Here is a 26,563-nt window from a genome sequence, read left to right on the forward strand (position 1 = left end):
TCATGCAATAAAATGCAAATTAATTATTTAAAAATCATACAATGTTATTTTCTGGATTTTTTTAATTCTGTCTGTCACAGCTGAAGTGTACCTACAATAAAAATTACAGACATCTCCATTCTTTGTAGGTGAGAAAACTTGTAAAATCACCAGTGTATCAAATACTTACTTTCCCCATTGTACATGTGAACAGTTCTCCTCACGTTCGGCATCAGTAATTTCTTCCCTAGTGTGGAGCAGCGAGTAATATACTAGGTAGAACTCTAGTGCACATGTCAAATGCAAGGTCTCTGGGAAAAGTCATGTCCACTAGGTCATTTTATGTAGCCCGCAAGGTCCGAACGCAGAAAAATCAGCGCTTCACTTTTTCCATAAAAGACAGTGGAGAGCTAGTCCTTATGAGTTGCTGAAAATAGCAGTGTGGAAATGTTCACTGGAGCTCAAAATCCATGACTGTACCTGCACCCTGTGCTTACGCTACCCCACATGCTGGCGCTGGCTGCATCCCACAGCAAGATTCAGAGGGAGTAGTATAAGCACAAGGAGCAGATACAATCTTGGATTTTGAGGACCGATGCACACCTCTACACCATTCTGTTCAGTAATCTACAGACAGTGGTGGCAAAGCTCCAACGGCCCTACCCCAGGAACAGCTCCGACGGCCCTAACCCAGGAACAGCTCCGACGGCCCTACCCCAGGAACAGCTCCGACGGCCCTACCCCAGGAACAGCTCCGACGGCCCTAACCCAGGAACAGCTCCGACGGCCCTAACCCAGGAACAGCTCCGACGGCCCTACCCCAGGAACAGCTCCGACGGCCCTACCCCAGGAACAGCTCCGACGGCCCTACCCCAGGAACAGCTCCGACGGCCCTACCCCAGGAACAGCTCCGACGGCCCTACCCCAGGAACAGTTCCGATGTAGGTTTTCAAAAATTATTCTAAACAAGACTAAGCACAGATCACACCTTGCTGATGTCAACCTCCATGCTAATTAACAGATTTTTACAGCACAAGACCTAAAACCAGACACACGCTGACCAAGGACAAACGGTAGCAAACATCCAACAAGAAAACAAAAAGTAAACATTTTTAAAAACCTATATTAAAACTATAATAGAATATATTTCAACAAAGAAATTAAGCTGAATGACATTAACTACACATTTGAGTATGCATTTTGTTTAGTCGCTATTTTCTATCCGTGATCAGTGGATGTGAATGGTGTGTGACATGGTGTCTCAGGTTATCTTACCATTACAAACGGCCCTATGAAGGCAGCCAAAATGCTAATGTAGAGTTTGACACCCCCGCTCTAGTATATACAGCCCTGTAGGTAAGAGGATTATACCCAGCATTGTGAGGGTGTTACACTATTGTATGGTTGTTACCTGTAGTGCAGATGCCTTTTGGATCTGATCTATAATACTAGTGGAAAATATTATTTTCTCAACATATCCAGTAAGATCTAGCCTGTAGTTCTTTATTTATGCTGCATTTGGAAATGGCTAAGGCTGTCTATTACAGCGTGTGTTAACTGGCAAAAAAAAAAAAGTTACTTTGGGCTGCAGAGAGCGTTTTAGGCTGTGCTACATGACAGCTTTCTAACCTCAGAGACTAACACACAATGACAACAGAATATTTCTGCGCTCCCCTGAAAAGAAGCCAATCCTGCCTCCTCTGGGTTTTCCTGCTCAGGTTGATTCAGCGCACAGATGAAAGGGAAAGCACACAAGACAGTTATTAACCGGCTTTACATCATCTGAGACTAGGCCGCTCTGGCGTCAGAAATCAATAAGCTGGAAAAAAATAAACATGAAGGAGCAAAAGGAAACAAGAAAATACAACAGCACAAACTACAAAAGATGTTATTGGAAAATGAACAGAAGACTGCGGGGCGTATGGAGCGGATCAATGCCGCACCGCATAGATGACTGCCATCACCTGGGCAATGGCCGACTATTAGACCATGGAAAGGTTTTAGTCATTATCCCATGGCATTTAAATGACTGCCAGCAATTCCAGGGATCGGAGCTGCTCATTTACACAGGCCGCACGCTGCCGTCCATGGACTGGATGGAAGTCTACTTCATCACAAGCATGCAGAACAGTTTAATCACACATCTACAGTCATCTTCAGCCCTCAGGGATTAGAGGGAAAAAAAACACACCACAACAAAAATAAAACCCTATAATTACATCTGTGATTATGTAACATCCCCCGAGAGATGAAATTCATCCTGTTTTTATGATGCCCACAGGGGAGAATATGATAATGACTGGAGAACATATTAAACATTATTCTATTTTTGAGATTATAGCGCTTAACCCTTTCTACTGCTTGAGGTTTTGGAGACTTTTCACACTAGACAGAATAAAAAAAATAAAGCATTAAAACAAACAAAAAAACCCCAATAAAACAAAAAACACATTACACCCACATGCTCATACATTTTTCTTCATGCTATTTTGCATTAAGAGATGATTACGGTTCAAGGGCTCTCCTGATCAGAGCCTTAGATGAAGGGCACCTAGTAGACGTCGTGCAGAGATCATACATCCCAGCTACGTCTGGACATACATGTATATCAAAGTCATGAACGTGAAGAAATCAGAGTAGTAATTAGGTGTAGAGGTGCACAGGCTCATCTTCTCTAATTGGTAAGAGGAGTGATAACATATGCCGATGGTCCTGTGTCACATCCCTGGGGTTGTTTCTACTTTTCACATTGTTAGCATTGAATGTGGAAGTTTTCCGTTGCCAATCTATTGATATATTTCCAGAAGGAATGACAGAGGAACATCACCTGGTAACTATTATAGCTGCAGCCAAGCAACAAGTGGACTGGGTCCAGATTGACATTATGCATTAGTGCAATGATTTCCAATTTCTTTTGAAAGCCCAATGTCGTGCTGTCACCACCCAAGTGCAATGTGAATTGTCTTGAGGAGAGGATACAGTGAGGAAAATAAATATTTGATACACTTCGATTTTTCAAGTTTTCCCACCTAAGAATGGAGAGGTCTGTAATTTTTATCTTAGGTACACTTCACCTGTGACAAACAGAATCCCCCTCCTGAGGCTACTTTCACACATCCGGCTTGAGCCCTGCGGCTCAATCCGGCTGTGCAAGCTATGCAACGGATGCGGTGAAAACACCGCATCCTTTGCATAAGTTTTTCCCATGCGGCCCGCCCGGTTTTTGTCGCTTGCGGCATGCTACTGAGCATGCGCAGTGGCAAAAACCGCATGCGGCGGCCGGATGCGGTATTTGCCGCATCGCGCCGCATCCGGCCGCCATAGGCATGCATTGAGAGATGCGCCGCATCGGCCGAATGCGGCGCGATGCGGTTTTTTTTGCCGCACGAAAAAACGTGCCAGGCAACGTTCCATCCGGCCGCCGCATCGGCTAAATCTGCCGCATGCGGCAAAAACCGGATGGAACGCAAGGCCATGCGGCACAATGCGGCACTAATTAAAGTCTATGCAGGAAAATCGCAACCGGCAGCAAAAAAAACCGGTTGCGATTTTCCTGCAAAGTGCCGGATTGTGCCGCAGAAGAAAAACCGGAGGTGTGAAAGTACCCTAAAAGAAAAAAAAACCCTCAGAAAATTGCATTGTACAATTTTTAAATAATTGTCATTTTATTGCATAAAATAAGTAACATAATAGAAAAACAAATTTAGTATAGAAACCATTGTTTGAAATTACAGAAATCATACATTTCTTGTAGGTCTTGACCATGTTTGCACACACTGCAGCAGGGCTTTTGGCCCACTCCTCCATACAAATCTTCTACAGATCTTTCATGTTTCGGGGCTGTCTCTGGCAACATTGCGTTTCAGCTCCCTCTGAAGATTTTCTATTGGGTTCAGGTCTGGAGACTGGTTAGGTCAATCCAGGACCTTGAAATGCTTCTTATAGAGCCACTCCTTAGTTGCTCTAGCTGGTTTTTTTTTTTGGGGGGGGGGGGGGGGGGGGGGGTTCCCGGGTCATAGTCATTGCTGGAAAACTCAGACTTGTCTGAGGTCAGAGCAGGCAGCACAGGTTCAATTTTCGTAGCTAAGGTCACGGTCATGAACGGAATGGAGGGAGGAGCCGCCTGATAAACCCTGTGTGACGTAGGAGGGTTAAATCTCAGCTGTGCCGCCCTAAGCCAGAAGGAACAGCAGGGATATGCCGCAGAGTAGAAAAACTGCATGAGGGCTAAGCGTGGTGGCATGGCACATGAAGGAGCAAAGTGGCGAATGCAGAGAGTAGCACGCCACTGGGGACGCATACGTGTTGCCACAATGACAGTACCCCCCTCCTTGCGCACCTCCCTTATTTTGCCAACCCGACCGAGAACTAACTTTTCCAATATGACAGGGGTAATCTAGACATTCTCTGCACTCTCTTAGGATCTCTCCTCTGGTCCAAAGCCCATTTAGTCTACCAAATAGAAGGTCTTCCCCCGAACTTCTTCTGAATCCAGGAAGTCCTTCACTTCGAACACATCAGAAATACCCTCAGCAACGGGCACAAGAGCTGGAGGGTGGGCCTTGGAGAAGTGATTAAGGGCTACTGACTTTAAGAGCTTTAAGACTTTAAGGTGTGAAAAGAATTTGTTATCCAAAGATTGGGTGGCAAGCAATCAGCTCGGTGGATTTGTAGATGTTCATATGACCTGCCAACTAGGACTCATGTCCTAGGACAGAATTCGCTTTCTTTTAACCATAGGGACAAACGTTTTGCCTGGAGGAACGTATGAGAAGGACAGGGGCTGCTTCAATAATATGCTGAGACTCCTCCACAGAATCAGACACGTCTACGGACCAAGACAGAACATTTTTAACATTCTTCTCTGTAGAACGGACGTGAAATTTCTAAGTTAAAAGGAGCAAAAAAGAGTGACCACTTGGTGTGACAAAGATTCAACCGGTTGGCGAACTGCAGGAAGATGCTTATGATCCATAGAAATTATTACCGGAGAGCTGGTGCCCTCTTGTATATGTCGCCACTCCTCGAACTTGACAGTCAGAAGCTGAAGATCCCCAATGGTGTAGTTTCACTCTGCTGGTTAGAACAGTTTGGAGAAAAAAAAACACAAGAGACAGACTTTCCCGAAGTTCTTTGCAGGACAACTGCCCCAGGACCAATAGAAGAGACGTCCAACTCCAGGAGGAACTGCTTGTTAGGATCTGGGTGGTGCAACACCAAAGCTCTCACAAAGGCCTCTCTCAAGTGATGGAAGGCTGACATGGCAGTTTCTGGCCAAAGATTGGAATTAGTACCTTTCTTGGTTAAGGCAGAAAGGGGGGTCATGAGAGACTAGAAATGTGGAATAAATTGCCTGTAGAAGTTAGCGAAACCCATGAAATACTAAAAATGGCACTCAACCCTGGGGACGAGGCCATAAGAGCACAGCAAAAACCTTCTCAGGATCAATCCCGAGACCTTGGTTAGAGACGAAGTAGCCAAGGAAGGGTAAGGAGGTTTTTTCAAAGACACATTTGGACAACGTGGCAAATTGTTTTCCTGAAGACGTTGCAGAAGTTGACAGACATTTTCTGTGGTTAGGAAGATAGGGGGGAAAAAAAACCAAATCAGGTTATAGTCCAATTATACAACCATGGAACAGCCGGTGAAACACACGGAACAAAAAACTGCCAACAGGCAACAGGGAGGGTGCTGGGTCTCCCATGTCGGAACTATAAGAAAAAGAATTTACGGTAAGTAAACAAAATTCTCTTTTTCTTTATCGTTCCTTATGGGAGACCCAAACCATGGGACGTTCCAAAGCAGTCCATGGGTGGGAAATAAACCAAACTGAGAAGTAGGCAAAACCTAACTTCACAAATGGGCGACAGCCGCCTGAAGAATGCGTCTGCCCAAGCTCGCATCTGCCGAAGCATGAGCATGCACTTGGTAGTGCTTCGAAAAAGTGTGCAGACTGGACCACGTGGCAGCCTGACAAACCTGCTGAGCCGTAGCCTGGTGCCTGAAAGCCCAGGAGGCACCGACAGCTCTGGTCGAGTGCGCCTTTATCCCTGGCGGAGGAGGCACCTGAGAACACTGGTAGGCATCAGTGATAGCCGACCTGATCCAACGAGCTAGGGTCGGTTTAGAAGCAGCGAGACCCTTGCGCTGACCAGTGGTTAGCACAAAAAGTGAGGTGCACCGCCTAAAAACGGCGGTGCGTGACACATAGATTCGGAGCGCCCGCACCAAATCTAAGGAGTGCAACGCCTTCTCAAAGCGATGCACAGGGGTCGGACAAAGAGAAGGCAATGAAATGTCCTGGTTAAGGTGGAAAGGAGACACCACCTTAGGGAGAAAGTCCGGAGTCGGACGAAGAACCACCTTGTCTTGGTGAAACACCAAAAAGGGGGATTCCGAAGAGAGCGCAGCCAAATCAGAAACTCTCCTGAGAGAAGTTATGGCTACTAGAAAAACAACTTTCTGTGAAAGTCTAAACAAAGGAACCTCCCTGAGAGGCTCAAAGGGGGGTTTCTGTAAGGCCGTGAGGACCAGATTAAGGTCCCAGGGATCCAAGGGCCGCCGGTAAGGAGGAATGATAGGAGATGCGCCCTGCATGAAGGTGCGCACCTGGGCCAGTCGGGCGATACGCCGCTGGAACAATACCGACAGAGCCGACACCTGTCCCTTGAGGGAATTGAGGGACAGTCCTAGCTGTAGACCGGACTGTAGAAAAGACAGGATGGTCGGCAAGGAGAACGGCCAAGGAGCATGGTCGGAAGAGCGACACCAGGACAGGAAAATCCTCCAAGTCCTGTGGTAAATCTTGGCCGAGGAAGACTTCCGAGCCTGAGTCATGGTGGAGATGACCTCAGAGGGAATGCCTGAAGCCGTCAGGATCCAGGACTCAAGAGCCACGCCGTCAATCTGAGAGCCGCAGAATTCTGGCGGAAGAACGGACCTTGAGAGAGAAGGTCTGGGCAGTCCGGGAGATGCCACGGCACCTCTACGGACAGACGGAGCAGGTCTGGGTACCAAGCTCGCCTGGGCCAGTCCGGAGCAATGAGTATGACTCGACGGCCCTCCATTCTGATCTTGCGCAGAACCCTGGGCAAGAGCGCTAGAGGGGGAAACACATAGGCCAGACGGAACTGAGACCAATCTTGAACCAGTGCGTCTGCTGCGAAGGCTTGAGGATCGTGGGAGCGAGCCACGTAAACCGGAACCTTGTTGTTGTGCCGGGATGCCATTAGATCCACTTCCGGAGTGCCCCACTTGCGGCAGATTGATCTGAACACTGACGGATGCAGGGCCCACTCGCCGCTGTCCACGGTTTGACGGCTGAGATAATCGGCCTCCCAGTTTTCCACGCCTGGGATGTGGACTGCAGATATGGTGGACTTTGCGCGCCAGTTGGATTTACGATCCTTGGCTGCGGTAGTGGACAAGGTCGAGGGCTTAGAGGATGACCAGTTAGAGGAACGAAAGGAACGAAACCTCGATTGGTTCCTGCCCTGGACAGGTTTCCTGGCTTTAGTTTGTGGCAAGGAAGTACTCTTCCCGCCAGTAGCTTCCTTAATTATGTCATCCAGCTGTTCCCCAAACAGCCGGGACCCAGCAAAAGGGAGACTCGCAAGGAACTTCTTAGAGGAAGCGTCTGCTTTCCACTCTCGAAGCCACAAGATCCTGCGGATCGCGAGGGAGTTAGCGGAGGCCACCGCCGTGCGGTGAGAAGCCTCCAGGATGGCAGACATGGCGTAGGATGCAAAAGCCGAAGCTTGAGAAGTTAAGGCATCCGTCTCAGGAATAGAGTCCCTGGTGAGGGAATGTATCTCCGCCAGAGAGGCAGAGACTGCCTTAAGAGCCCACACTGCCGCAAAAGACGGGGAGAACGAGGCTCCTGCCGCCTCATATACAGACTTGGCCAGAAGGTCAACCTGGCGGTCAGTGGGATCCTTAAGAGAAGTGCCATCAGCCACAGCTACGACTGTGCGGGCTGAGATTCTGGACACCGGAGGGTCTACCTTTGGGGACTGGGCCCATTCCTTAACCACCTCTGGTGGAAAAGGAAAACGGTCATCTGAACTACACTTCGGAAAACGTTTGTCAGGACAGGCCCTGGGCTTGGTAACAGTGGTGTGAAAGCTGGAGTGGTTAAAAAACATACTCCTAGCTTTCTTAGGTGAGGTAAACTGGTGTATCTCTACCAGAGAGGCTTGTTCCTCTGACTCTGGTGGGTTGAGGTTCAGTACGGAGTTAATGGACGCAATCAAGTCACTAACATCCGCATCACCCTCAGACAAGTCAATGGGGTACATAGAGGTAGCGTCTGAGCCCACAGTAAACGAATCCTCCTCGCCCTGCACCTCGGCACGTGAATCAGAGCCGTGGGAAGAGGAAGGAGAAGGGTCCCTGCGTCTCCGTTTAGGGGGACGGGGTCCTAGGACATGCTCTGAGAGCTCTGCAGAGCTCGGAGCAGCAGAGGCACCCTGAGAAGGGGGCTGATGCATGGTCAGCAGTGTCCAGGACAGCTGCCCCATGGAGTCGGCAAAGGACTGGGAAATAGCTTGTGAAAAGGATGCTACCCAAGCCGGGGGTTCAGCCACCGGGGCCGGAGCAGCCGGAGGGACCCCTGAGGAGGCTCCAGGCTGAGACACAACCATATTAGCACAGGCATCACAATGTGGGTATGTGCTTGGCTCTGGCAGAATGAGCTTACAAGCAGTGCATATAGCGTACATGTTTGCAGCCTTGCTTCGGGTGACAGACATGCTGCTGAGGTGGAAACTCTGCAGCAAGAATACACTCCTGTAGAATGCCCTGAGAGTGTAATAAAAAGCCCACAACCAGAGGTTGTGGCTTACCAGACCGCTCTCTGTGTGCCCTCCGGATTCCACAGCTCAAAGCCCCAGTAAAGCGTCAGCCTTCCTAAACAGCAGCAGCCTCAGCATCCAGCGCCGTCCAGTGTAAGAACGCTGAGAAAATGGCGCTGGAAGGAGGAGGGGGGGCGGGTATTAGCCCAAGAGCGGGAAAACGGAGGGCCAGGGAGAGATACAGGGGAGGGAACATCTCCCCAGAGAGGAGTGTCCTCCCCTCTGCTGGCCGGGCGGTGGGCGGCGCCACGCTATGCATCCTGTATGCATGACATGCAGAGAAGCCGAAACCGAAACTAGGCCCAAACTGAAGCCGGGGCCTAGATTTTAAAATGCGGCCGACGAGCAGGCACCTTCGGCGCGGTTCTCAGGGGAAACCCCCAGAACCGTCCGGAATTTACAGTAACGATAAAACACATACTGTCCCCCTAATAAAAGTACCCGGGACCCCTGAAAAACGTCTCAATACTTAGCTTTTGAGACGCAGGGCCAGTCCCTGAGGGGGGGCGAACGCTCCTTCCAGCAGAAACCAGACCGGGCTGTGGATGGAGACCGGTCTCCTGCAAGCAGAGAGGACCGTGACGGCTCCCACTTCAAACCAGAGCCTCTCAGAGGATGTGAAGGAGCGCGGCATGTGAAGGCTCCAGCCTTGTAAAGTCAACCTTAACAGCACCGCCGACAGAGTGGGGTGTGAAGGGACATGCCGGGAGTCCAGACTGGACCCGCTTTTCTTCCAAATCTTTAAAATTAAAATAAAAATGAAAAAAATATCAGAGAATGCAAGTGTGTGTGACCTCCTGAAACACAAAGCATTGAACTGGTTAGATTGTCATCCAGGGGGTGTATATAGCCCGGAGGGAGGAGCTACACGTTTGAGTGTAGTACTTTGTGTGTCCTCCGGAGGCAGAAGCTATACACCCATGGTTTGGGTCTCCCATAAGGAACGATAAAGAAATGTCCATTGCATGTATGTACTGTGGAAGCATCATCTCTGAGCCTCTGCTGTCATTCCTGCACTAAAAGCTTAGCCAGCTCCACCTATATAAGCTCAGGGGCGGCTTGTGGTAGCAAAGACAACTAGAAGTATGGGGCCAATCTGGGTGGTCTTTGGGCATGAGGAGACACCGAGGCTTGTTCCATGGACCGCTCATTGAAGCGGAGACCTATCTCTGCCAGCCTTGATGCCTCTGGACAGGCCCTGCCAGATCGTTACCAAAGCTTCTTCATTCCACGCAAGCTCTGCCACCAAGATACGGAAGACTAAGGCATACCGGGCCAGTGTCCATCTTCTGCTTTAGAGAAAAAAGGGACAAAGAAGAAGAGGTACAACCTGGGGCCTCGAATATAGCTCGGAACATCCCCAGGAACTAACAACATCGTGGGTCTCCTGACCACCTCGCTGCCATATGTGGTTTGAACTGGGCAGCACTTGGTTAGACAGTAGAGAGATCATAAATGTTTATTGGACTGATCAGAAGGGAAGAGGTGAGCGTGGAGTGGATCTGAAACAGATCAATAATCCGTATCTCTCCTTGGGATCCCCACTTTAGCGGGACGGAAGTGGAAGCTAGATTGTACCTCCATAAACTGAGGCTCTATTTGGATCCCTCAGGAATGCAGACTCTCCTGGGGAGGGTTAGTCAAAGTCAAACATCGCAGAAATGGATGGCAGAACTGACATTGCAGCAGACAGGCCCTGCATATGAGTTGCCGCCACGCTTATTGCCTGCATCATCTGGTCCCGATGGTCATGCTATTAGAATAATCACTCAATCAATCACCCCTTACAGTAAAATAAGTTTACATGACCTCCTGCACGAAATTAAATACACCATTTTGCTAGTGTGTTACAATTGGACAATGTGCTGTCCATTGCTGACGTGAACAGTAGCTTGAAAGATATGTTCTATTTTTTTCAGATTTTAAGTGAAAATTTCCACAACAAAAATCTGTAACTAATTTACAGGACAATGGCAGTAAATAGGGTTTTACATAACCTCATTTGCAACATCTGGAAATGACATTTGCAGATATTTGTGAGCGTCAAAGTTATATATTTAAATATCCGGGACTTTGTATGTTGAGAAAAAAAAAAAGTGCCTAAGTATTAACCCCTTCACGACCAAGGACGTGCTGGTCGTGTCTGTCCTGTTACAGCGGGCTCCGATCCACCCGCGCCTTTTAACCTTTAACCTCAGACAGCGTGATCTAATGCATGCTCGTGGGGATCGTGCTGTTCCCCGCCGCCATCAGCGGCCCCTGGCGCAATCACGGGGCGCCAATGGGTTGTCATGGCAACGCAGGGTCAGATGATGACCCCTGTTGCTGCCATGACGCACTTCCTGTGAATGTCAACAGAGCGCCGGCACTCACAGAAACACAGCATTTCTGGTGATCAGAGCAATGCTCAAGCATTTCTCTGATCAGCAAATGCAATCAGATAGTGTAGCCATATAATCCACTGGGGGACTAGTAAAATCAATAAAATAAATAACTATCACCCTCCTTTTGCCCCATTGAAAATAAAATAATAAAAAAACCCTCATGTTTGGAATCTCCGCATTCAGAAATGTCCGATCTATCAAAATCTAATATATAAAGCTCAGTGTATGTATGTGTGTATGTCCGCTAAAGGAATCCACACCGTCGCATTTACAATCACGAAATTTTGCACAGACGCCACATGTAACCCAGGGAACGTCATAGACTATGTTTTGACGGGAAAATGTAACCCCGCGCTTTATAGTTTTTCACCATAATCCTGCCTCCATTTAACTGAATGGAGGTGGTAGCTAATGGCTATTAATAGTAACTGTCAGTGGTTGCTATAGGAACAAAATAAACTGTTAGTATAAGAAGCTTATGTGTAAGGTAATATGATGTCGGTGGAGAGACGGAAAGAGGCAGACTGGGAGAGAGAGACACACAGACGGGGAGAGAGAGAGAGAGAGAGAGAGACACACACAGACGGGGAGAGAGAGAGAGAGAGAGAGACACACACACACACAGACGGGGAGAGAGAGAGAGAGAGAGAGAGAGAGAGAGAGACACACACACACACACAGACGGGGGAGAGAGAGAGAGAGAGAGAGAGAGAGAGAGACACACACACAGACGGGGAGAGAGAGAGAGAGAGAGAGAGAGAGAGAGAGAGACACACACACACAGACGGGGAGAGAGAGAGACACACACAGACGGGGAGAGAGAGAGAGACACACAGACGGGGAGAGAGAGAGAGAGAGAGAGAGAGACACACACACAGACGGGGAGAGAGAGAGAGACACACACAGACGGGGAGAGAGAGAGAGACACACAGACGGGGAGAGAGAGAGAGACACACAGACGGGGAGAGAGAGAGAGAGACACACACAGACGGGGAGAGAGAGAGAGACACACACAGACGGGGAGAGAGAGAGAGACACACACAGACGGGGAGAGAGAGAGAGACACACAGACTGGGAGAGAGAGAGAGAGACACACAGACGGGGGGAGAGAGAGAGACACACACAGACGGAGAGAGAGAGAGAGACACACACAGACGGGGAGAGAGAGAGAGAGACACACAGACGGGGAGAGAGAGAGACACACACAGACTGGGAGAGAGAGAGACACACACATGCGGGGAGAGAGAGACACACACAGACGGGGAGAGAGAGAGAGACACACACATGCGGGAAGAGAGAGAGACACACACAGACGGGGAGAGAGACAGACGCACACATACAGAGACAGAGAGAGACGGTCAGACACAGATGGAGACAGATAGACTGATACAAATACAGACACATAGAAACAGACAGACAAAGAAAGACACAGACAAAGAAAGACACAGACAGAGAGACAGACAGACAGAGACACACAGACAGAGACTGGGAGAGAGACAGAGAGACAGTTACTATCCCGGGCAATGCCCAGGTACTACAGCTAGTATAACATAAAAATCTGATCGGTATACAGCCTAGCGAGAAAAAAAAAAATCCAAAATGCCAAAAATTACGGGTTTTTTTGGTTGCCACAACATTGCATTAAAATGGAATACCAGGCGATCAAAACAGCACATCTATCCAAACATGGTATAAATTAAAAATGTCAGCTCAAGACATAAAAAATAAGCCATCACTGAGCCCCAGATCCAGAAAAATGAGAATGCTATGGGTCTCGGAAAATCGTGATAAAGTTTTTTTTTTTATAGTATTATTATAAATTTCTCATTTTTTTTTTTCACCATTTAGATAAAAGAAAAACTATCATAATGAGACATCAGTTTTACCATATAGTAAACATGGTGAAGAAAAAAAAACCCCAAAAAAACAAAATCAATTGTGGAATATGTGGGCAGCATATATCAGTCACTCACTGCATTATCTCAGCTAGGTTTGATTGACTGACACACTGCGGAGTTTCAGAAAAAAACAAAAAAACAAGCAAAAAAAAAAACCACACAAAAAAACCCAGACAAACCATGCCTTGAAGGCCACAAGGGACTGAGACCATGCTCTAGACTAGTTGGATAGGTGGGTCCCTGGCGGGTTTTTCCCCACCTGCTGGCTTGGATTCACAGGTCTCGGTCTATACATGCACACAGGGAGAGACCTATCAGTCCAGGGCAGTGGACGGGGAGAAGCCACTAGGGACCTGGCCTTCCAACTCATCTATAGTGCAGTCTCTGTCTCCAGCCGCTTTCAAAGTAGTTTTTTTTTTCTAAGGCTTGGTTCACACTTCCGTTAAATTGTATCAGTCACAATCCGCTGCTCTGGTAAACAACGGAATCCGTTTGGCGGATTCCGTTGTTCCCATAGACTTGTATGAGCGGCGGATTGTGACTGATGATGCTGCGTTGCATCCTCCACCCGACTGATCAGTCGTGGAACGACTGACCGCGGGGCAGAAGGAACGCAGCTTGTAACATTTTTTGAGCAGGGCAATCCATTCGCTGCGCATGCTCTCTCTGGCTCCCTGCACACGAAACCAGGATACACATCGGGTTACCAAGCAATGCGCTTTGCCTAGTTACCCGATATTTACCCTGGTTACGTGTGCAAGGAGTTAGCACTAAGCGGTATACGCTGGTAACCAAGGTAAATATCGGGTAACCAAGCAAAGTGCTATGCATGGTTACCCGATATTTACCCTGGCTACGTGTGCAGGGAGCCTGATACTTTCCCGCTCGGCTCCGCCCCCTCCCGCACTCCGCATGTACGTACACTCACCTGTCCCCAGCCATGCAGACTGCGGCACTGACGTCCTCAGCGCAACGGCCCCGCTGGGCTCCACCCACCTCGCATTCCGCCCCCCGCACACAACGGAGTCCGACAATGAATTCTGATCTTTGTCATCCGTTGTACAACGCATCAGTCACATGCGTCAAGCAACGCGTGTGACTGACGCAAAACAACGGAAATGTGAACCTAGCCTAAAACACAGCAGTGTTTCAGAGTCAAAAACCCATCTGGCTGAGATAATACAGTCAGTATCTGATACATGCTGCCCACGGATTGGCCGCATGTATCAGCTCACATTTGAGATTTCAATAATTGGACTTTAAAGGGAATCTGTCAGTCTGAGGTGTGAAATCCTGCTATTTATATCTGCAGGTAGCACTTTCAAGCACAAATCCAGCAATACCTGTACATGGACCGTCCGTTCCTCTGTTACGGAGAAATCAACGTTTGAATCAATAATGCAAATAGCTGCAGCAGATCTGAAGTCTCTGTCACTCTAGCTCTATTTCCTGCCCAGAGCAGCCTCCTTCTGCTTGGTTGAAAGCCTCTATGCGGTGTCACTTCAAGTCAGGAAAAGCATCAGTCAGTCAAGCAGAAAGTGGTGGTGCTGAGCAGGGAATAGAGCTGGAGTGACTGCGGCATTAGATCTACAAATAGTTCTACAGTCTCACTTGCATATCAACTCAAATGCTGATTTTTCCATAACAGAGGAGCAGTCTGGCCATGTACGTATACGTGCCCACAATCTGGAGACGCTGTGTTCTAGATGCAGCTTCTTTTCTCTTGCGAAGATGGTAGTGTTTTCTCAGGGAGAACTCAGCGAAAGTGCCCATGATCAGGATTCTGGGTGCAGCGTATTTCACTCTGTTCTCCAGGGCTGTGGAGTCGGTAAACCAAACCTTCGACTCCGACTCCTACATTTATTGCTTATAGTTAGGTGAAAAATTTATTGTAATACATGAACATGTGTATGAGAACATAAGACATTTAATAATTTTTATGATACAATAATCAAGATATTTGGATAGAACATAAAATATATTTATTGGAATACAACTTTAGAACACAAAAAACTGTAATAAATTGTAAATATGTAATACACTATGTAATATACAGTAGATTACATATATATCTTGTGTGTGTGTGTGTATATAATATATATTACATATTGTATTACATATTTACAATTTATTAGTTTTGGGTTCTAAAGTTGTATTCCAATAAATATATTTTATGTTCTAAATATCTTGATTATTGTATCATAAAAATTATTAAATGTCTAATGTTCACATTGTACTACAATACATTTTTCACTTAAATATAAGCATTATACTAAATGTTATTATTTAGTAAAATATTCAGCACATTCTGCATTGCACTACTGTCCCCAATTTATTATATATTTTATGAGTCGGAGTCTGTGCATTTTATACCGACTCCACCAAAATGAGCTCCGACTCAGACTCCACGACTCAGACTCCACGACTCAGACTCCACGACTCAGACTCAGACTCCACGACTCAGACTCCACGACTCAGACTCCACGACTCAGACTCCACAGCCCTGCTGTTCTACCCGCAGGGAACTCTTGCATCTCCACAAGAATAACTTGATATGCTGCAGGTCAGAAGGCGCGTCGTATGTCAGAGTACGCTGCGTATAAGCACAATGGGCAGGAGATTTCTATAAATCCCATCCACTGTGATTTTAGTGTACAATGCAGCATTTTGGATACAGCGAAAATAAGCTGCATCCACAACGCTGCTAATCCTGATCGTGGGCAGTAATAATGACAGTATTGAGGAACTTCTTTCATAAACAACTACATGAAGATATGAATAGTATGGGGTGTGAGGCTAAGGAAACCAACTCCTTTACAGCAGTTCTGTTAGGCAATCCTTACCTGTATGCAGGCCCCAAACTTGTCATTGCACAAGTTGCAGAGAAGAGCCCAGCGACTGCTGGGTATGTGAGAGACCTTAGTAATGGGCTCCATCTTTTCTGGACTCCCAATGCTCACCTAGGATAACAATATATTATTAGTAAACTAAAGACTCCTCAGTAAGAAGGTTTTATTGCAGCTACTAAGACATTTCTTATTTGTTCACATCTTGGTCAATCAACATCTACAGTCAGGCAATAGGAAACTCTCCGAGTGCAAGTATAAGGGTCTCAAGAGCTGGTTTTGATCATGACCACACTAGTCTGCGTGTTGCTTGTGATGCTGTGAGAAGTCCGCATGGACCAAATATGCTATCAGGGCCTCCAGACTGGTCTTTCATCGACAACATTTGGGATGTTGATGGTTGGCAATTTCAAAAGGCAGATGCCAGCAGCGGATGTTGATGATTTGTGTGCCCAAGTGCATTGAGGAATAATTCTTCAACACTCAGACAACCACTAATAATCTCATTGATCGCAGCTGAAGCGTGTAAAGTGCCTGTATATTTGTGCCTGATGCTCACACTGCATACTGAAATTTTAATCAACATTTTTTTTTTAATTTACCCTGTGATTTCTATAACTCCATGTCTTTCTTCTTGGTATGGCAATTTCAATAATGAGAATATGCAACTGTAATGGAATCTCTACAGCAGCACTCAAAAAACATGGTGGCTGACCAATGTCCAAATAATATGGGTAGATTATATGGTTAAAGACCAAAAGAATTAATGTAAAGGGTATACTCACAATTATTGACCATAGAAAAAAAAACCCTTTAAAAATATATTTTATTATTTCATGTTAAAACAATCCCTAGACATACACACATAAACAGGACCGACAATCCCAAGTCTGCCAACATCCAATGGAACCCCTCTGTAAAATTAACAGAAAGGAGCAGGCAGATGAATGGGGTAGTCAAATTGTCCCCTAATGAACAATCAATTCATGCTGTATCATGATAAATCCAGTATCGTGAAGGAGTACCAGATAAATGATAGTGGTGCAACCAGGGTAAGGCCCAAATTCCCTTCAAGGCCCTACCTACCCGCGGAGGTTGGCACCCTAGACCTGGACGCAATGGCGCCCCCGCTCACCGATGACTCACCCTTCTTTCCCTCTACTGATCTCATGTGCAGCTATTCTGGGAGGAGGAGGGAGTGTGGGGAGGTTGCACCAACAGGCTAATCAATAATGAGGACTCAAACACACATATCAATGATACAGTAGATTTTTCATATTTAAACAGTGTTAAAGTGGACCAGATCAAAAAGAAGGATCACTTTCAACATCAAAGTACAATTTCAGATCCTGAGTGCTAAAAAATTCACCTAGCATCAATCCAGTAATTGTCCAACAGGCCTCCAGTTGGACAATAGTGAAACACATTAATATATATATAATTGTTTGCCGATGGATTAACCCTTATGGGCTCAATTTGTTGTCTCAACTGTGTGGAACGTTCTATAGGTGCTTTTTGTTTTGTGGGGGATGCTTATCATCTCAGCACATAAGCCTTTTCTCTATGTGCCACCTCTGGCAATTTATCTGTTGGATGTTTGGTTTGTCACATAATAAAGGCTGCATGCTGTTGTTTTTCCTCCCCTCCCTTTGTGAGTAATTTTAGCGCTTTATATCTGAAGTTATTTGATTTTCTCTCCGTCCATTGCGTCCAGGTCTAGGGTGCCAACCTCCGCGGGTAGGTAGGGCCTTGAAGGGAATTTGGGCCTTACCCTGGTTGCACCACTATCATTTATCTGGTACTCCTTCACGATACTGGATTTATCATGATACAGCATGAATTGATTGTTCATTAGGGGACAATTTGACTACCCCATTCATCTGCCTGCTCCTTTCTGTTAATTTTACAGAGGGGTTCCATTGGATGTTGGCAGACTTGGGATTGTCTGTCCTGTTTATGTGTGTATGTCTAGGGATTGTTTTAACATGAAATAATAAAATATATTTTTAAAGGTTTTTTTTTTTCTATGGTCAATAATAGATTATATGGTTATCAAGCAAATATAAAATTACTGACTATAGCTTAAACAATTTTATGTTCAATCTATTTTTATTGTAAACATATCATATTATACATATACAGCATGTGAAACTGAATGACTGACATGTCAAACGTTTTATAAATTGCATAGTAAAGAAATCATGTTTTCTCAATCTGTCTCAATCTCAATTTGACCGAATAGTGAACACTTTTCATCTATAAACCTCAATAAACCTCTTCAAATTGGGTTCCAACGAGAACCCAGGAAAAGGGAAGGAGAAGAGAAGAGAGAGAGAAAAGAAAAAGGAAAGAAAGGGGGGAGGGGGGAGGGAATTAGAAGGGGAAGTGGAGGGGAGGTAGGTAGCAGCGTGAGTAAGCTGGGAAGACGAAGGCAGACACACAAGGGAAAATGGTGGGTAGTTTGATTTGATTAGGGTGGGGGGGGGCGCTCTCTGTCGTCTGAGAATCAGGTGATACTACATTCTTGTCCAGTTCATCCCTGACCATGCTTTACTCCACCAATCTAATAAGATGTTATGGCTCCGTCAAAACAGTTTAACAAAATCTGAAGAATCTTTAAATAGGATCCATTCTCCCCAGGTCCTGCAAAATTTATCTCTAGTGCCCGCAATGTTGGCAGAGAGCTCCTCCATCCTATATATGTTTGCCATTTCAGAGTACCACTCCGAGATAGGAGGGATCGTGGAGGACTTCCAGTACCTAGGTATGACGGAGCGCGCCGCCGCCAGGCAGAAGCGGAGTATGTCTCTTTTATGATAAGCGATTGAGTGTGGTAACATAGAGAGGAGGACTAGCTTAAACAATTTTAACCATTTAATGATACCTCAGGAATCCACAGAGCACAGCTGACATGGACCCACTTGGTGCCGCTGCGTGTAGGCTTCATAGCTCCTCCTTTCTTCGGGCACAATAAGCATTTTGGCTGTACCCCTAAGGCACAGGTCCGGCACAACCAACTTCCTTCCGGTACTTTCAATATGCCATAACATGCCTAAAACCAAGTGAAGAGGAGATCATTACCTGCAGCATATATACTGATCAGCCACTGCAATATCACCAACAAGGGATGTGAATAACATTGGTAATCATTGGATAATGGCACCTACCAGGGAAAAGCATAAGTAAGGCTGCTTTCACACTACGTCTTTTTAACATGCGTCCTGAACGTTTTTTTGCTGCAAAAGCGGATCCTGCTTTTACAGCAAAAAATGCATGCAAACGCATGTGTTACTTTGCAGGATCCTGTCACTGGATGTTTAGGGGCAGGCATTGGAGTCATGTGATCGGGAGTGAGGGGAACTAAACGTGCCAGACTGGGAGCCTGCATCTGACAGCTGCAAGGCTCGTAACCAAGGTAAACATCGGGTATACTTGCTTGGATACACGATATTTACTTTGGTTACGAGCTTCTGCAGCTGCTGCTAGGAGCCGGGCTCCCTGCACACGTAACCAACGTAAACATCGGGTAACTAAGATAAGTGGTTACCCGATATTTACCTTGGTTACGAGTGTCCGCAGCTCTCAGGTGGGGGAGAGGGAGGGGGAGAGACAGAGAGAGAGGGAGGAGAGAGAGGGGGAGAGAGAGGGGGAGAGAGAGGGGGAGAGAGAGGGGGAGAGAGACAGAGGTAGGAGAGATAGACTGATCACGGAGGCTGGTTTCTGGGCATGCTCAGTAGAGCAAGCAGGATCCTGCCTATCAGCATGCCAGCGTTCACATGCGTTTGCATGCTATTTAGTCAGGATCCAGCAATTTGCAGAAGTTGGACGCAGCTCAAAAACGCTACAAGTAGCGTTTTTGAAAGATGTTAAAAAACTGCAAGTCGCTGGATCCTCACTATAACGCACGCAAACGCAGGTGAACGCATGTTAACGCGAGTCCATTGCAAATGCATTGAAATGAAAACGCATTTGCAATGGATCCGTTTTTGCGTTAAAAAAATGTTCAGGACGCATGTTAAAAAGACGTAGTGTGAAAGCAGCTTAACATGCGTCCTGAACGTTTTTTTTAACGCAAAAATGGATCCAGTGCAAATGCGTTTTCATTTCAATGCATTTGCAATGGACTAGCGTTAACATGCGTTCACCTGCATTTGCGTGCGTTATAGTGAGGATCCAGCGACTTGCAGTTTTTTAACATCTTTCAAAAACGCTACATGTAGCGTTTTTGAGCTGCGTCCAAATACTGCAAATTGCTGGATCCTGACTAAACAGCATGCAAACGCAGGTGAACGCTGGCATGAGGATAGACAGGATCCTGCTTGCTCTACTGAGTATGCCCAGAAACCAGCCCCGTGATCAGTCTCTCTCCTACCTCTCTGTCTCTCTCCCCCTCTCTCTCCCCCACCTGAGAGCTGCGGACACTCGTAGCCAAGGTAAATATCGGGTAACCACTTATCTTAGTTACCCGATGTTTACGTTTGTTACGTGTGCAGGGAGCCCGGCTCCTAGCAGCTGCAGACGCTCGTAACCAAAGTAAATATCGGGTATCCAAGCAAGTATACCCGATGTTTACCTTGGTTACGAACCTCCGCAGTTGTAAGAAGCCGGCTCCCAGTCTGGCACGTTTAGTTCCCTTCACTCCCGATCACATGACTCCAATGCCCGCCCCTAAACATCCAGTGACAGGATCCTGCAAAGTAACACATGCGTTTGCATGCGTTTTTTGCTGTAAAAGCAGGATCCGCTTTTGCAGCAAAAAAACGTTCAGGACGCATGTTAAAAAGACGTAGTGTGAAAGCAGCCTAAGGCGGCAAGTGAACAGTAAATTCCTGAAGTGAATATGTTGGAAGCAGGGAAAATGGATAGGCATAATGATCTCAGTAACTATGACAAGGGGCAAATTGTAATGGATACCTTTGTGGTGTACCAAGGGGAAAATATGAAAAGATGCATAGGAGGATTCTACAGAAAAGCTACTATAGCACAAAATGAGGAAAAAGTCAATATGCTTCCAGGAGTGTATCTGTGTAGTGAGCAGTGTCAGCACTAAGGTGGAAAACTGGCTACTTTGTGTGCAAGTGGCTGCACACAGGCAGTGTCAGTGTGCACACACCTAGTAGTCTTCTACTAGGCAATGCTCCCAGAAGCCAGTTTTCTACTCCACACTGATGAGGTGCAAATACCCTGAAACAGCTGTCTGTGGATGGATACCATGTTTTGGTATAGGCGGTTTCCTTGACTGCAGACTGCCCTTCCCGTGGTTGTTCCTTCCCGGTGAAAGACCTGGCTAGTTTCCTGCCAACGTTGAGAAACATGTGATGGTGTCTCCGCGGCATTCTTGTTTTGCATATTTTCCTAGGGGGCCTTGTTCTAGTGTCACTGCGTTGAGAAACACATGATGGTGTCTCCGCGGTGTTGGATGTTGATCTCCCCGAGGTCAACCATCCTTACCTATGTAATGTGCACACACCGGCTGACTTTAGGCAGCACTCACTCTGATGCAAGTGGTGTCAGTCAGAAGTAGAGAAACTGCCCACCTTGCGAAATAAGGAAGTGCAACAGTGCGCCGAGCTACAGGCCACACCAAGGATGCAATGAAGCATTTTCATACGATTAAGTGTTAATTCCTCAGGCACTATACAACAAGTACAGTACTGGTATGATTTTTTTTTATAGGGGGTAAGTCTACATTATCATGGCATAGTTTTTTTAATATATATTTAGAAGTTGACAGTCTCCTTAGGGCGTGGGGGGATGCCGTTACACACACTCATTGACCCTGCGATGAGATTGCAGATTGCCAATGAGTTGCAATGGCAGCCAGGACCACCTGAAGGCCAATGTGCCTGCCAAAATGGTGCTCCTGTGAAGACCAGACTGTGGCTGGGCTTCATAGCAGGCCATGATTTTTAATTATATACTGCAATACACACACACACACACACACACACACACACACACACACACACACACACACACACTATATATTAAAAAAGGACACGTTCTTGTAGAGTCATAACTAAATGTCCATTTCAACTCTTAATGTACAAATTGATTGCTCATCTTCCTACTTATCTTCACATTATGACTTTATTTGGCCTTTACTGTCCAGCAGTAACAAGGGGAATGATGGAAGGCCTCTATCCCGCTTGTTGACCAAGTGCACCATGTCAGGCATGAGGCATGTATTGGACAGGACTGTCATCAGTCATATGAAAGGAATATTTATAATGTACGTCTCAGTGTGACACATTTCTCATTACTAAGAAAACAGGTTCCTTATCAACTTTAACCAAGACGGCTATTTGTCGTTATCACATATATTACCGTCACCACATGTGATGAACTATTAATTCTTATTGGTCACAAGATCAGCTCATCATTGATGATCAGACCATGGTTATTGACAATATTATCCACCAGGCACCATATGATCTACTATGTGTGAGTGGTGTACACGATGTTGTGACGTCTCATTATAACTGGGTGACGAGGGTGACGACTGTGATTAGTATGTTGGCGGCCTAATTCCATAACCTAAGAGCTGCACACCAACCTCGGATCATCTTGTACCAAGTCAAGCTTTGGCTGAAGTGGTGACAAGCAAACCTTCAATGGACTCTGTGAATCATTCCTCACCATCTCAATATCTGGCAGATTGTCAGAGCAACTTGGTACTTGGCCGATGCCAGGAGAACACTTTCCACCTTAACCCTTTCCAGACTGGACAGTTTCCCAGCTTTTTGTTTTTTCCTCCCCTTCTTCCAAAAGCCACATTTTTTTTTTAATTTTTCCATCCATGTCCACAGATGTGTGAGGGCTTGGTTTTCTGTGACACAAGTTGTAGTTTCAAATGACACTATTCATTTTATAATTTAAAAAGGTACTAGAAGGGAAAAAAAAAAACAAAGCTTGGAGAAACTGCGCAGAAGAAACAACGCTGCAGTTGTTTTGTGGGTTTAGTTTTTATGGTGTTCACTGTGGGGTAAAAAATATCTGACCATTAGTGATGAGTGAGCACCACCATGCTCGGGTGCTCGTAACGGGCAGTTGGCCCATGGACGGGCTTGACTTGTGTACCGAGTATAATAGAAGTCAATTTGGGAACTCAAGCAGATCTTCCAGAAAAATTCTGCAGTTCCCCACTGACTTCAATTATACTCGGTAAACGAGAGTCCGACTGATTAACCCCTTCAGCCCCAGGGCGTTTTCCCTTTTTCCGTTTGTTTTTTATTCCTCCCCTTCTTCCGAGAGCCGTCATTTTTTTATTTTTCTGTCAATCTTGCCATATGCGGGCTTATTTTGTACGGGATGAGTTGTACTTTTAAATTAAAATCATAATTTTTGCCATATAGTGTGATGGAAAACAGCAAAAAAAATTCCAAGTATGGAAAAACTGCAAAAAAAAGTGTGATCGCACAATAGCTTTTGGGATATTTTATTCACCATGTTCACTATATGGTAAAACTGATGTGTCGCTTTGATGCCTCAGGTCGGTGCGAGTTTGTAGACACCAAACATGTATAGGTTTATCTGTATCTAAGGGGTTAAAAAATATTCACAAGTTTGTCCAATAAAAGTGGCGCACGTTTTGCGCCATTTTCCGAAACGCTTAGCGTTCTCATTTTTCGGGGATCTATGGCTCAGTGATAGCTTATTTTTTGCGTCTCGAGCTGACATTTCTAACGATACCATTTTTGCACATATGCTACTTTTTGAACGCCTGTTAATGCATTTTGCACAAAACTTGCTGCGACCAAAAAAAATGTAATTTTGGCGTTTGGAATATTTTTGCCGCTACGCCGTTTACCGATCAAATAATTGATTTTACATTTTGATAGCTCGAGCATTTCTGAACGCGGTGATACCAAATGTGTGTATATTTTTCTTTTTTTAACCCTTTAATTTTCAATGGGGGCAAAAGGGGGGTGATTTGAACTTTTATGTTTATTTTTTTACTTTTTTTTATTTTTATTTTACTAGACCCCCTAGGGGAGTATAAGGATCAGCAATCTGATCGCTCATTCATATCTGTAGATCTCAGCTACAGAGCTGAGAAGATATGCTGCTTTACTCTCAATGCTAGAACTAGGCCGGCACTGAGAGAAAGGGACTCATGTTAGCTACAGGCGTCATCACATGACCCTGTGCTACCATGGCAACCACCGTAAGTCACGTGATCACGCACGTGATTTTTGGTGGGGGGGCGCGGTAAGTAAAAGTAATGACCGCGTGCATATACATCTTGCTGCCAGATTTTGGCAGTGAGATGTAAGGGGTTAAAAGTTGCAGGTGGAATGCAATTCCACTCGTAACTTGCATGCACACATGTTAGCTGTTGAAATCAGCTGATATGTGGGCGGATCGTCACGGCAGGGAGTGGGGATTAACCTCACCCAATCCATGATGGATACATCAGTCATGGGTCGTGAAGGGGTTAAGAGTACAGAGTGCTCGCTCATCACTACATCATAAGATAAATAAATAAATAAAAATATTCCACTTGTGTCACCATTTTCTGACACTGCTAAGGCTATGTGCCCACGCTGCGGATTTTGCGCGGATTTTGCCGCGGATTTCCCGAAAATCTGCAGCAGCGGCACTTCCAAGCCATTTCAATGGCATTTTGGAAATGCTGTGTCCATGCTGCGGATTTTTCCGCTGCGGATTTGCCGCGGATTTTGATCCGGAAAAATCTGCAGCATGTCAATTGTTTGGTGCAGATTTGGTGCGGATTTTTGGTTTTGAATGGGGAAAAAAAAAAAAAAATCCGTGCGGATTTGCCGCGAAAGTCGCGGATTTTCAGCCAGAAAAATCCGCAGGTACATTCTACCGTGGACACATAGCCTAAGAGTCTCATTTTTCAGTCGAAGGAGTTGCATAAGGGTGCGTTTTTTTCTGTCTTAAGCTGACATTTTTATCGATAACATTTTGAAAACCGATTTTTTCCCGCAGTGTTGTCATCCAGAAAAAACGCAATTCTGACATTTTAAACTTTTCTTTACGCCGTTTACCAGGCAAATTAAATTTAAAGGATTGGACTCACTATATTTATTTATTTTTCTACTTTATTTTTAAGTCCTCTTGGTAATTGCTTGTAATATATACTGTAATACTACGATAATGCAGTATACAGTGAAAATCACGGTCTTCTATGAACGCCACCCATAAGCTCGTCTTCACAGAAGCACAGTCATGGCAGGCACGGGGACCTTCAGCAGGTGACCGGCGGCCGTGGCAATCCATCGGCACCCCACCCCCAGAGTGTATTGCCACAAAAGTCCCAGCATGCACGTAAAAATAAATCTTAAAAGAGGTTAAATTAAGTGTTTTCTGATCGTTAGTGAACACTTGTGACATCATACCCCATACATCAGACTGAATGAATGGCGGCCCTTTATCTACATGGCTCATCTATAAAGTCAGCTCAAGTGTAACAGAAAACCACTGCCTAAAGTGTGCCAATCATTACTATGCCAGAAACAGAGGAGGGGCAGTGACAATATCAGTCATAAAAGGCAACAAGTTAATGTATGGTCTACTGGAATCACCAGTAATAAGAGCACAATACATGAGCGATATACATACCTGATGTACACAAATGTTACATTTATCACAGAAGACCATTTCATTGCCATCCTCTCCATCAGGGGACTGGCAAACATCGCATACCACATCCTCATCATATTCTATTCCAAGGCCTTCCTCCGATTCGATGGCATGGTTCATACTGTCATAGCACCTCTGTTCAAACTCCTCCATTACTCGCTCCATGACGTATTCATCCAGTTGTGGCATACCTACAGATCAACAAAATAAGGATGAACCCTCATCAGCCGGTATAAAAAGGACAATATGACTCTTCACTATTGTGTTGTAGGATTCGCCATAAGTTCTGCCACATTTTACAGGAGGCACAGATAATGCTATTTTTCCTGTCAAAACAGCAAACGCCACAATGGACCCCGCTGGTATCTGTTGTGGGAGGAATAGAAGAACATTTAAGCCAACATTCGCATGTTCAGTAATCATCCATTTAAATGCATCCTGCTGACATCCATTGGGAAGAAAGTTCTGCAAACAACTTTTTTGACCGTTGTTAAATAATAAATGTCTGCCGCATCCGGTTTTTTAACATTGGAGTCTATGGAGAACAAATCAGTTAACGGATTGCTTTTTAGTCATCCGTTATTCTTGCATTTGTTACAGATCCGTTTTTTTTCCTTACTGGATCCGTATCAAATGGAAGATAAATAGCAATCCGTTAATGGATCTGCTCGCCATAGACTGCAGCAACGTGAAGAAGAAAGAGAAAAAAAAAAAAAGGGATCCGGCAGACATCATTTTCCCAACAGATCTCTGCAGGATCCTTTCTACCGGATGATTACAGGACATGTGTATGTAGCCTTATATGTTTATGAGGCTGCTGCAGATTCCAATAGATCTTTGATCATTTGAGATTTTTCGTCCGATTATTCTCAGAACTGTGGGATCCAGGCTCGTCATTCAGCCCTTTTATTCCAAAAATCAGTGAAGGATCAAGATTACAATGCCTACATTTTCTGACTTTTGCCAGCAGTGTACAGGGACTCCTGGCTTCCACC

General features: G+C 45.7%; 1 protein-coding gene across 3 annotated transcripts in view; it reads right to left on the reverse strand.

Annotated features, from left to right (window-relative positions):
• The window catches only part of JADE1 (jade family PHD finger 1), an 89,411-nt gene that overhangs the window by 15,871 nt on the left and 46,977 nt on the right, over positions 1-26,563 (reverse strand). For all 3 annotated transcript variants that reach the window (XM_075348675.1, XM_075348686.1, XM_075348697.1), the window contains exons 6-8: positions 25,548-25,759; positions 18,844-19,011; positions 15,957-16,073 (exon numbers count right to left, since the gene is read on the reverse strand). In XM_075348675.1, the coding sequence (XP_075204790.1) occupies positions 15,957-16,073; positions 18,844-19,011; positions 25,548-25,759 (497 nt within the window). The remainder of the gene's footprint in view (positions 1-15,956; positions 16,074-18,843; positions 19,012-25,547; positions 25,760-26,563) is intronic.

The sequence above is a fragment of the Anomaloglossus baeobatrachus genome, chromosome 1 (genome assembly GCF_048569485.1).
Source record: "Anomaloglossus baeobatrachus isolate aAnoBae1 chromosome 1, aAnoBae1.hap1, whole genome shotgun sequence".
Lineage (NCBI taxonomy): Eukaryota > Metazoa > Chordata > Amphibia > Anura > Aromobatidae > Anomaloglossus > Anomaloglossus baeobatrachus.